At 47.0% G+C, this 12857-nt stretch overlaps 1 protein-coding gene across 1 annotated transcript in view; it reads left to right on the top strand.

Annotated features, from left to right (window-relative positions):
* LOC111141383 (RAB22A, member RAS oncogene family) overlaps positions 1 to 11619 on the top strand; it is a 56136-nt gene extending 44517 nt beyond the window's left edge. Inside the window, exon 7 of the mRNA XM_022493886.1 lies at positions 4622 to 11619. Within this exon, the coding sequence (XP_022349594.1) occupies positions 4622 to 4719 (98 nt within the window). The 3' untranslated portion in view covers positions 4720 to 11619. The remainder of the gene's footprint in view (positions 1 to 4621) is intronic.
* The last annotated feature ends 1238 nt before the right edge of the window (positions 11620 to 12857 follow it).

Raw genomic sequence — 12857 nt, 5'->3', positions numbered from 1 at the left:
AAGACAATAAAGGGAAAGGAAATGCAAATGTGACCTCACTGTAAGGAATCCCTCAAAAATGAACACCAGGCAAGGAGAAGGTAGGGCCTCCCTGGCCACCCTTCCCCCTTCCCTTTCCAGAAGTGTTACCATGATGCCGCTAGATGCGAGGAGGCTGCCGCATCCCTTTGGGATCCTCTTCAGATTGTATCTGTGTTTATTCATTTCATTCAAATTCATCAAAATATTTATTGAGAACGGTTCCAGGCTCCAGGGAGACTGTGGTGAACTAGACAGGCGCAGCCCCATCTCCCGAAGCTCCTGTTCTGCTGCAGGAGCCAAGCAGTGAGCACGGAAGCCAGTAAGATCCCTTCAAATGATGCACAGCGACACGAATAACATAATTTGGGATGAAGTGAAGGAGTGTCTGTAGGTGGTCAGGGAAGGCTTCTTGGAGCAGGCGGCGTGGGAGCTGAGATCGGATAGAGCAGGCTCTGCAGAGATCTGGGGTTCATGCTGACCTGACGTAGCAGACTTCCACGTGGAGAACAGGAGAAAGCCAACAGGGCATGGTGAACTTCCTGGGTGAGGTCAGAGGTGACCGAGGCTGGAAGCTCACTTGGCCAACATGTAGAGGAGGGAGTGCAAATCCAGCACCTCCCAGGGCCAGGCAGGGACAGGCCACCAGCACTGGGACATGGGAGCAGCAGAAGGCCCCAATGATCCCAGAAGCTGGCACAGGTGGGTCCTGCTGCAGCAGGTGGGGTCACCGTGGAATGGAGGCTCCTGGTTGTCCAATTAATTACTGAGGTTATTTTTATCTTTTTGGATGATTTTAATTTGTTCAGAGATCTGGATTTTATGTAACGTCCCACTGTTTAGACGTGGCCATTTGGATATTTTCAGAGCCTTTGCAGGCCCATCAAGCCCGTCTGGCACCATAAGGGGCCACTGCCTGCTGGCCCACAGCCTCTCGTCCAGGCCCTTCCCTTCAGCATTTGAAGTCATGATGTCTGTTGTCTTCCTCGACTGTAAAGAACAGCCACCCAGATGCAGGCTTGAAAGGCAGCCTGAGGCCGAACCGGAATTTTTCAGTTCGAGCTAAAATATCTTAAGTGCACAGTGTTGTGAGTGCGCCAGACTTACTGCTGCTTCCTAAGCAACCTGTACTCCGGCAGTATTCAAAACAGGAAGGTGGCGAGTTATGCCAACAATGAAAATTCGTATATAAAAACTAGCGTGTACATATTCATTTTAACTGCAAAAAATAAAAAAAAAATATGTTCACAAAGATTAGAAAAATTTAGAGAGAAGTAAATTGAGTTTATTGTTTACTGGGTGTTGTAAAATTGCATTAGCACAGTGCCTGCCATGCTAACTTTTTATTGAAGTGTAATATACATGCAGAAGGGTTCTTAGAACAATAAAACACAAGGAATTTCCACAGAGCCCACTCCTGCAGTTGGCGCTTAGATCTAGACCCAGATGTACCTCAGAAGCCTCCCCATGCCGTTCCAGTTCCTCCCTGTCCCCATGCCCCCAAGGGAAGCACGGTCCCGATGGCTAGCTCTTCAGATTTGTTTTGCCTGTTTTTATACTTTATGGGTTGTTGTTTTTTTTTTAAAACATACTGTCTGTCCTCTGTGCTGTCTGGCTTCTTTAGCTCTACGGTACATGTATTAGCTCTGTCCATATCACCGCATGACTCATCCTCATTACCGTGGTGTGTGCGTGAGAAGTGGGCCAGAATCTCCACTGTAGGTATCCGTCCTGTTCATAGCTCCGTGCGTAGCTGCTTGTAGTCCAGAGCTGTGGCACCCAGTACCTCTGAGCGCTCACATCAGACCCGGTGTGCACGCTCTGCGGTCACATGTTTGTCAGGTCTATTTATATCCCGAAAAAGTGTCACTGAGTCACTGGGCGCGCAGGTGTTCAGTAGGAGGTCTTCAAAGTGGTTACACCAGGGGCACCTGGGGGGCTCAGTCCTTAAGCGTCTGCCTTTGCTCAGGTCATGATCCCAGGGTCCTGGGATCGAGACCCCACATCGGTCTCCCTGCTCAGCAGGAAGCCTGATTCTTCCTCTCCCACTCCCCTTGCTTGTGTTCCCTCTCTCGCTGTCTCTCTCTCTGTCAAATAAATCAATACATAAAATCTTACCCCAAAAAAACAAGAACAAAGTGGGTACACCAGCAGACACTCACAGCAATGGCAGATGGAACTGCAGTCACTCCATGTCTGCTGTGTAATCGTAAACTGCATTTATGATCAACAGTTAATAAAGTTGAGCCCCTTTCTGGGTATTTATTTATTTTTATGTGAAAATACCTGCATATCCTCTTTCGTGAACTTATGCCTATTTTCCTTTTAGGCTGCCTGCCTTTTTCTTAATTATGTGTATAGTTTCTTTTGGATACGAGTCCGTCGTTGATTGTGTGTGTAGGAATGATCTGCTGTGCGACTCGAGCTGCATTTGTGAGTCAGCTGTCTCGCAGAGCTGCAGCTCTTAGTCTCGATGTGATCTGGTTTATCCTCCTTTCCCTTCACAGTCGGCACTTTCGGGCTCTCGGTTAAGAGGTCACAGTCTGTTCTGCAGGTCATCAAGGTGTCCTCTGCTTTCTTCCAAGATTATTGCAGCAGTGGCGCTGTAATACCAGCTGGATTTCCATGATCTGTTTATTAGAAATATGTAACAACAAGAAGCTTCAGGAAAGCTAGTGTGTTTTTTTTTAAAGAATTTTTATTTTTACTTGACGCAGAGAGAGCACAAGTAGGTGGAGTAGCAGGTAGAGGGAGAGGGAGAAACGGGCTCCCTGCTGAGCAAGGAGCCCGATGTGGGGTCGATCCAGGATCCTGGGATCATGACCTGAGCCGAAGGCAGATGCTTCACTGACTGAGCCACCCAGGCTCCTTCAATAAAGCTTCTAAATAAATTCGCAGTTTATTCACGATATCTACAGGTATTTGAAAAGTAGCTGTAGGACATTCTGGGGGACATCAAGTGTAGACACATGCTGTGTACTACCCTCCTGGATTTGCAGGCTGCCCCAACATGTTAGAGGCCCCAGGCTTGGTGGCCAAGGACCTAAGAATTGGCAGATTCCATCTCAGCCTTGGTAGTGCCACAGGACACATGTGTCCATTCATTCCTTGCTTTCAAAATACCTTAGTGCATGGTACTGTGCCAGACAGCTACCAGAAACAGAGGACCTTTTCCCTCGAAGAGCTTGAGGTCTAACCCTAATTCTTAGGGTTAGCTCTGTAGGCAAATAAGTGACGTGCTTCTGGCCTCTGGCCGAATTTAGTGTGGGAGGTATTGGAGAGATCTAGGAAGTGAGAGGGCATCTGGAAGGCCTTTGTGCTTGGACACAACCCTTGCTTTATGGGCTGGGTGGGTGGATAGTGATTTGAGGTTTCTCCTGAAATTGACGTTATGCTTCCCGGAGCAGTGAAGTGAAACCTGTTCATTCTCATGCATTGTTGGTAGGAGAATAGAGCGGCACAGCCTCGTCGGAGAGCGGTTCGGCAGCACCTGTCAAACTCGAAATCGCGTGTCCTTCTTGCATTGTGCCAGAACACACTGGGGTATGGTGCATGTGCCAGATACACACCCAGGAGTAGAGTAGCGTGATCCAGTTCTTCCGCTCCTGTTTATCATACACATCGGCTCCCAGAGATACTTTTTGCATTGTCGTTAATACCAGCACAATGTTGGAAGCAGACTGAACATCCGTCAACGTGAATGGTTCAGTAAATGATGGGACATCCGCGTGGCACGGCAGCATAGGGCTTTAGGAATAGCGCTGCAGTGGGAGAAGCCCCAGAGTGTGCTCAGTGGAAGCAGCCAGGTGGACGGCTGTGCACCCGTGTGCGCCTCTTGGGGCTTAGGGAGGGGCCGGCTGCGGGTGTGTGTGTGTCCTGTACGCATCTGTGCACGCCTGTCTGTGGATGGTGGCTCTGCCCCAAGGCCGGGGGACAAGCATGTTCCAGTGGAATTTTGTTGACAAAAGTGCACGTACTTCCTACTCAGAATGTCTTCTTGGTATGTAATTTCTTTTTTTTTTTTTTTTTAAGATTTTATTTATTTATTTGACAGAGAGAGAAACCACAAGTAGGCAGAGCAGCAGGCAGAGAGAGGGGGAAGTAGGCTCCCCGCCGAGCAGAGAGCCCGATGCGGGGCTCGATCCCAGGACCCTGGGATCATGACCTGAGCCGAAGGCAGAGGCTTAACCCACTGAGCCACCCAGGCGCCCCTGTAATTTCTTTTTATTTAAAAAATTTTTACTGCATGCAATGTGATATCCTCGTTCAGACCCTTGACCAGAAGGGGGACATTACTAGAAAAACTGACCTTGCCTGAGCAAAGTCGGGACCTTAGTGATGTGCCAGGGCAGAGTTCCTCGTGTCCACAGATGTCCCATGCAAGCACAAGATGCCGACATGCCCCGGGTGAGGGCCGCATCTCAGCTCTCTGGTTATCTTCGCACCTTTTCTACAGATTGAAAATGATTCCCAGATTGAAAATTCGTTTAGCTCTTTATTTTCGTGCGACCTGTCAAAGCGCATCTGCCCAGTTGTCGCATCAGAGAATGAACAGATTTGGAAAGTTAAAGCTCTTTCCCTCCCTCCTCCCCTCTCCATCCAGGTCGAAGAATCCCTTCCGCCGACGCCAACCCGCCATCCGGCGGCAAGGGCTTCAAGCTCCGGAGACAGCCGTCCGAGCCCCAGCGGAGCTGCTGCTGACCGGGCCTCGGCCTCCCAGACTTGCTGATGAAGTAGGTGGTCCCAAAAGTTAACAGGAGGCATGGGGTCCCTGCCGGCAGATTCCGCCTCTCCGGTTTGGGTCTTCTTCCTGCAAACAGGACTCGGAGAAATTGGCCAGTTCCACTTCCTCTCTGGAGGCCACGGCACTAATGTTTCAGTGTGCGGACCTCCGGCCTGTCACGAGTCTGGTGTGCACCGGGACCGCACCATGGGCTTTTGACCTTGCTGAAGAGGAACATGTAATTGTATGGACGGTAGGGTTAAATTGTTGAGTAGTTTTGTAATCAAGATTTTATGTAACATTTGTAAAGGGAAAATTAGCACTTTCGTGGTTCTTGAGGAAAAAAAGACCTTGCAGAGATGGTAATTTCCTTGGTTTCCCGTTACCACTGTTAGAGGGAATCGTATCATTTAAAATGTGGTTGGTGATTGGAAGTGGAGGGCTGGCAATCATTATTGGGAGCTGAACTGGATTATTTATAGGACTGAAGGAAACGACTCTGTCCCCACCATCTCTAAAGCACTTGTCATTGAATACTTTAGCCCCTGATACATACAGTAAATTAACAACGGTAACAGCAGAGGCATAGCTCACCCGAGGTTTGCATTCCGGCCTCGTCCTGTATGTGTCAAAAAAACACATTACTGGCCCCTTTTTAAATAAGCTCTCGTGATGAAGGTGGTGGTGGTGGGAGCTGCCTGGAAGAAATCTGGCTGCATACGTCTGCGCTGACTAGCAGTGGTTTAAAAAAGAGGAAGAAGAGAGAGTAAAGAAAGTGGTGTAAATGCTGTCAATTTTTTATTTAACCCAGATATTTTGGTGGGGAAAACAGTTATCTGTTGCTTAGCATATGTAAAGTTGTAGTCTATATTTATGAGACCATGGCTTAAAGATTATAAATTATGTAAATACGTGAATAAATTCTATGTTTCACCCAACACTCCATTTAATCTCGCAGCCAGTGTCTTAGTGTGCCCACCCACCTCTCAGCCTGTCCGCGGGGGGCTCTGCCACACGTTTCTGTCGGGCGAGAGCACAGAGCACTTGGCTTACAGTCTTTGAAGAGGTCTCTGCCTCGCCTTGCACACGCCCCTCCCTCCCGCATCCCATCTGGAAATCATAATAAAGACATATGCCCCTTTGACAAGCCTGACTAGCCCTTCCTAGCCTGGAGGTAAAAGATGACGCTCCAAGTTCAAGTCATTTCACCTGGTCTTGGCAGTAAGTTTCTTGTAGCATTTACCGCGACCCCGGACGAGTGTTTCCACGAGCTCTCCTTGTTACCGATTCAGCTTATCTTTCCGTTTCCTTTATTCCCCTGCCTCTGTCAGTGGTTAACACTCTTTCCCTCAGGGAGCCTAATGAGGTTTTTAATATAATCTAAAAATAAAGCGCTGAAGTGAAGTTGGTGACAGTTTGCTCCTGGTCTAATTTGGCGCCCTTCCAACCGGAGTGTTGTAAGGGAAGGAAATTTACAAGATTGAATAGGAAATGAAACAGCTTGAATTTCCAACTCAATTGTGTTTTTAGAGCTCTCGCAGACTGAAGAGCTGGAACTTCGAAAAACAATGGTTATTTCCCTATGCCCCCCACTTGATACGGGTAGATTTTAATGGGAAAATTATAACTCAGATTAAGTAAAAAGCGATTCCCTTTTCCCTGGTGTATATCTTGAGCATTTGAAATTATTTATTCTCTTACTGAAATCGTATGGAAGGAATGTAGTTGGGGGAAATTCTAACATTTTGTTTAAAATACAGGCAGACTCTATACCCTCCTAGCATCTTGCTCCCTTCCCACCATGAGATGAGGAAGCGGTAAGAGGAAACACGTGGTTGTCAGGGCGGGCGCTTGGCACCTGAAGGGGGTTGTATCTGCTTTCCCATACATGCAGATGGGTCAGGGCGTCTGGCCTCGGCCCTGGTGTGTGTCCCTAACATTCCCACTGCTGGGCCTCCATCTCCACGACAACAAACAAAATAAAAACAAAGGGTGCTTGACTCACCACCGAACAGGCGGTGCATGGGTGGCCCTTTCTGTCTTATTTCACCAAAAGATGACGCACATCTGTGACCTTCGCAGTTTTCCCACCAAACCTGTCAGCCACTGTCGATGATTCCCTGCGATCTGGGCACCTGGGGAAGGCCATGCGCTTCCGTGCCACGTCTTACTGGTGAGGCGTCAGTCTGCCTCTCACCATGTCCCCACGGTCCCTGCATTCAGCCCAGAACAGGGCTGGCTCTTCAGGCCCTCCTTGGCTATTCTTTCTTCACGGCTTCTCACGCTCCTCCCCATTTGTAGAGAGGGGCTTCTGTTCGCTTCTGGCCACGCGTTTTAGTCCCAGAACGAGTGACAGGTGGGTGGCTCGTGCAGCAGCGCTGTCTTCCCTCATTCTGGGGCCTCTTCTCGTCTGCCCTGGTTCTCATCAGACTGTCTCAGGAATCCACAAGACCCTCTGCTCACGCAGTGCTTCTCCCCACTGGCAGCAGCCCGTGGTCTCGGATCCGTGTAACCCGTACCCCGTGAAAACAGGGAAACGTTTCCATTTGTTCGGTCCGCTTGTGTGACGCAGAGCTGGAGGTTAAAGGCAGAACCAGTGTTTTATTTTGAACATGCTTTGGATTAATAACCTGACCAAGCAGTGGTCTAATACACATTTCATACGTTCTCAAGTTACTCCTTATGGGAAAAAGCTAGATTTCAGAGGAATTGGGACATAGCCCATCTATAAAAATCTTCTTTTTGGTTCCCTTCTGACAAAGGGCCATTTTGAAAAAACTTTGGGAACTGAAAAGAGAAAAATCATTAATTAGCTGCGAGTGTGTATTGATTCCTCTCAGAGAAATTGAAGTGAGCTCTTAGCAGGTGCCCAGTCCTAGGAACCATCCGTCTCCAGAACTCTCCCTTCACACAAGTGTTCTCTGATTCTGTGATAACTAATTAACCATCATTTGGTGATTAAGAGAACATAAAGTAAGAGTATGATTAAGTGTCCTTCATTTTAAACTCTCTTTAAGAAGTGATTAGGGAGAAGTACCTATCGCAAGCCCTTCTGGTTCCAAATGAAACCTCCATCACCTGCTTTTCAGCCACAGGCAAGCTAAGTGCTGCGCAGAGCAGCCGAGAGGGTTGGTTCCTTTAAATTAACACACTTGCTGTTGCCCGTTTGTGATTTCGGTTGAAGTGGATGCCTCCGGTATCCGAAGGTCGGAGCCTTTTGTATTCGAGGCCTGACCCTGGAGTGGGCTGTTGCCCTTCTCAAGGCGATCATTTTTCATTATTTTTTAAGTATATAAAAAAGGAAGGAAGGCCACCTGTAATTTTAGAATGTCTCTTTAAGTCTTGTATTTTTTGTTTTGTTTTGTTTTCCCTCAAGAAGGAAAACAGGTCTAGGAGACCTTCTAAATTAAACCCTGGGAGCTAGAGTCATGAAAATGTCCTTTGGAGAACGGCTCCATGGCTTTCCTGGAGATGTCAAGCCAGAGTCTCGGCACCTTCCCGGCCGTGTGTTACAATGGACAGGCTCGACTCCGATCACGGTGCACTGATTGGCATGTCGGCCCCGGGGCTTGAAAAGCCGTTTGTTCACCATTAGATGCGTCCTTTCTATCCTGTGGGTGACTTGCAAAAGAGGTTATATAAATGGATGCAAGCATTTTTTTCTAGTTGTTTTTTTCAGAACATACTGAGAACATGAGTCATGGTCCCATGGTTGTATAAGACGGAGGTGCAAAGTATATTCCATATGACAGCTAAGCCCCTACACATTCAGATGCTTTGCAGGAACCTGTCTGTAAAAGTAATGAGGGAATCCTTTAGCCCCTCAAATCTGACACTTACTAGGTACCAGCGTCAGAACACCGGGGCATTGAGGGGAGGAGGACAGCCCCCGCGCTCAAGCTGGCTCTCTTCTCTAAACTCCACAGTCTGTACATGTTCTTCCTGACCCTATAATGAAAGCTGAAGACCACGATAAGCTAGATGGTGTGAACCCGTGGAAAAATCTTCCTTGTTAAAATTTGTTGTAAAGGAACTGGCAGCCTGACTTCGGCTTACTGTTTGACTTGCAGAGAGAGTCTGCCTCGTGGCGGTTAAAGTATTTTAAAAAAGGTAGAAGTGGAATGTACTTTTAAGGATCAAGCTATCATTATCTACCTCCCTTCAGTTAGCTTGGTGCATGAAAAGTTCAACGATTCAAGGTGATGTTTAGGAGACTTACCTTAACTCTACAGCACGGTCATAAAAAAAACAGTCCAGGTAACAGATGTGGCCAGGAGATACACCTTATATGCATAGTTTTAGAAAAGGGAGGTCCAGTGGAATTCTAGTCTAGGCGTGGAAGAAATGACCTCTGCCAATTTCTCTTGACAGCAGAGTTACTTGTCTTGACTTCCAGTAATAGAAATCCAGGCAATTTGATTATCTGATTTGCAAGAAACATTAATGGAATTCTGGGGCATTTGTCCCGTTTTATGTGCAAATGAAAATCTAAAAAATATTAGAATGGTATTACATTTTTCAGGAGCCTCCACTTTTTCAATCTAAGAGAATGATAAGAGAGACCTGGCGTGATGAAGTTTCATTAGACATAACGAAGAAAGTGAATAAATAAAACCAAGAATCCCCATATTTCTTGGTTTGTCCTTCAGGATGCTCTGAATATATAGCAAAATGATTTACTTTCCAAATCTAGAAGGACTTCCAGTAGCATAGATCAACTTTAATTTGATGGTCTGCACCATCAGAAATAACTAATATCTGTGTTCTTGCCTTTTAGAGTATAATCAATTTTAGATGCTAGAATATTTTTGGCTTCAAAACAAAAGGATTCAGAAGTTTAATAAAAAAGAAAAATTTTAAACCTTCCATCTTCTCCTCTTATCACATTGAACATTTTAGATAGTAAGACAAGGACGTGTCATCCGGGGATACTGGAATTAAAACCATGGAGTCTTAACAAATTTAAGGGGAAAACTACTTAATTTATTACTAGCTCATTTTCAAATCTGTGTGGTGCCCAATACCTCATCAAAGCGCTTCGTAAATGAAGCAAACCAAATTCTGGATAGCTTTCCATGAACAGGAATTCAAGTGCCCAGAATTCAGCTAATAAATGGGAAACCCTAAGACAGTAATGATTTTTTTAAAAACCCTTCTTTAATTGGTATTTTTAAACTGCAGTTTCTTAATGTTCTTCTTAATCATGCAACAGAAACAAAACATGCTGGTTTTGATGCCACTTCTAGATTCAGGAACGTTTCACCGTTTCTGGAAGCAGATTGTTTAATGCAGTACTGGGAAGGAGATCCTCTTCAGTACAGCATATCGCACGGAAGGCCGATAGTCTTTACGCAGAACTGAAATTGCCCAGGAAACTCCCAAGACGTCTTAAGTCAGGGTGTAGAGAATGGAGCATGACTGCACCTTGGGGCCTCGTTCTCACATCGTTTTTCCTTTACCAGTTTTTTCATCAAATTTGTGCTTGAGTAGTGAGTTGTACCCACCCTGGAAAATGTTAAAGCAAGGCTGAAGTTTGTGTACCTCTGCTGACTTCGCGTGTGAGGTTATTACAAAGTTTATGGAACTTTTTCTTAATAGGGGTCATGCACGTGATGTCAGGGTGACGGGTCGGTTCAGCACGGGCGGAGGGAATTATCGGCAGTTGGCTCATCGGAGCAACTGATTGGTGGCTCTATTTTTAAGCCATTTGTTGTCTGGTGTAGACAGAGCTGTATTGGCCTGGAAAAGATTTTTCTTTTTTTACTCTCATCCAGCTCAGTCTTTGCATCATTTCACCTTATGAGTCATTCACATCATTGTCAAACATGCCTCTGACCTTCTTAAGAATTGATGTCTTGCCTTCTCTGTGATCGAAGCAGACTCCTTGCCTTATTTCTCTCATTTTGCGGCGGGCTCTCCCTTAAAGACGCACGGCACCAGCCACCTCCTCAGTGCATGCGACATTCCTTCCCGGGCCGCCTTCCGTGGTGGCGGCAGTGGGCTCCAGTCCCCTAGGCCCGGCCAGCACCGAGCGTCATGGGCAGACGCAAAGGCTGATTTTGGGTGAGGAGCTCCCGTCTTTCCAGAGAGGGAGCGGGCAGCACCGGCTGCCCGTGGCAACAGGACTGAGTGACAAAATGGTCTTTTTGAGTCGGTGATGAGGTGCTCTAAGTGTCAGAACATTGCTTAGTCTGTAACAGAGCACTTGGTAAAAGGACGTAAAGATACAAACCTAAAGTCTTAAAGAGAAACAGCTGCGGAGATGAGCCTAGACCTTTAAAAATAAATAAATGCAAGCAAAGCTGTCTTACCAGCAACTCTCACTTCTCCTAAGAATGTCATGCCTTTTCAAGACCCCATACGAGGAGTAAGATACTTGTGCCTTTTTATAACAACATTTGTTACGGGGAGAGGAGCCCATTAAGTTGTTACCGTTTAGGCTGCTCTGTAGCGCTGTAAACAGCCCAACGGACGGCCGTCGCTTCGCTGCACGGGACGCGTCGCCGGACCCCTGCGAAGGATGCTGTCGTGGGGCCGGCCAGGTGCGTGCGCTTGTCGAGGACTTTGCTTTTGCAGTCTTTGCCTTGGGCTGGACCTAAGTCTACATGTAAACTGTGCGATGTCTGTACTGTCTGTAGATGCCGACAAAAGAAAACTAGATCTTTTGATTTTTGTTACCAGACTTTTCCTTTTATACTTCGGCCGATAGTGGGTCGTTTGCAGACGGTGGGAGATTTGGCAACTTTGAAACTCTCGTTTGAGCTTGAATATTCTCTGATGAACTTTTATGGAGCATTCATGCGCTGAATCACTACAAAATTTGTGTTGTAAGAAGGGTGTAAACATTTTGTTAATAAAATGCTATGTTTACAAATACATGTATTTGCCTTTCAAGCGGTTTGATTTCTCTTTGTGGTAGGGTTTGTCCCTTGCTTTTCTCAACCAACTACTCTGAAGTAACTGTAAAACTACTTCTGAAAACGGAAATGCCCAAAAGTCGATAGCCGTGGTGTCTGGTGAGCAGCGAGGTGTTTGTGTCTCTGCTCTGGCCTCACGGCTTCCTGCGTCTCCATCTCCGAGTCCTTCCTTAGTTAAGGTGCGGGAGGGGCTGGACGCAGGCCTGTGGGGCCTGCAGTGAGCACCTGCTAAGTGAGGGACTGCATCCTGCCCTCTCCCATCATCGGTGGGGTCTTGTCCAAGGTGCTGGCATTTCCACTCCAGCATTGACTCGAACCCTGGACTCCCCCAGCACCTCCCATCACCCGCAGAAGCACAGCTCCCCACACCCATTGGCTCTTCAACGCCTGCCTTACAGAGTAGCACCTGGTCTGTACGTGGTGACCATCTCGAGAGAGCTGCCGTATTCGGGCGCCAGAGAGGGCAGAGAGGACTAGAGACAGACAGACCTGGGTTGGAGTCCCAGCTAGCCCCTTTCTGGGCTGTGTGGCTCTAGAGATAGCTCTTGACCTCTCTGAATTCCTTTCTCTTCCTCTACAAAACAGGGAGGTTAACACTTGGGAAAGACACCGACGCACCCAGCATTCAGCACATTTGCAGACAGGAAGCACTCGTGTCTAATTTCTTTTTTTTTTTTTTTTTAAGAGAGAGAGAGCGGTGGGGTCGGGGGTAGAGAATCCCAAAGCAGACTCCACACTCAGCATGGGGCCCAATGCAGGGCTCGATCTCAACCCTGAGATCATGATCCGAGCCAAAATCAAGAGTCTGACGTTTAAACTGATGGAGCCACCCAGGCGTCCCTCACCTATAATTGCTTTCACGGGCCATCTCCCTGACCATCTTTATCTGATCAGGTTTTTTAAACTATTTGTCATTAACGTGGTGTTTTTTGCGTGGTTTTTGTTTTTTGTTTTTTGTTTTTTTTTTTTTTGGGTCCTAAGATATAACATGTACGGAGAATGCCATAAATAACGGTGTACACCTCAATAAATTTTCAAAAAGGAGACACCCTTATAGCCACTCCTCGGGTGGCAAAAAGACATCATCCATGGCCCAGAGGCCCACCTGGCGCCCGCTTCCAGTCCTATCCTGTTTCCTAACATCACAGCTCAGTTTCGCCCGGGTCTGAACCTCGCATACACACCCTGTGGTTGAGTCT

This window comes from Enhydra lutris, unplaced genomic scaffold (assembly GCF_002288905.1).
Source record: "Enhydra lutris kenyoni isolate GAN:26980312 unplaced genomic scaffold, ASM228890v2 scaffoldscaffold6, whole genome shotgun sequence".
In the NCBI taxonomy this organism is placed as follows: Eukaryota; Metazoa; Chordata; class Mammalia; order Carnivora; family Mustelidae; genus Enhydra; species Enhydra lutris.
This window is presented reverse-complemented; position numbering and strand designations above follow the sequence as displayed.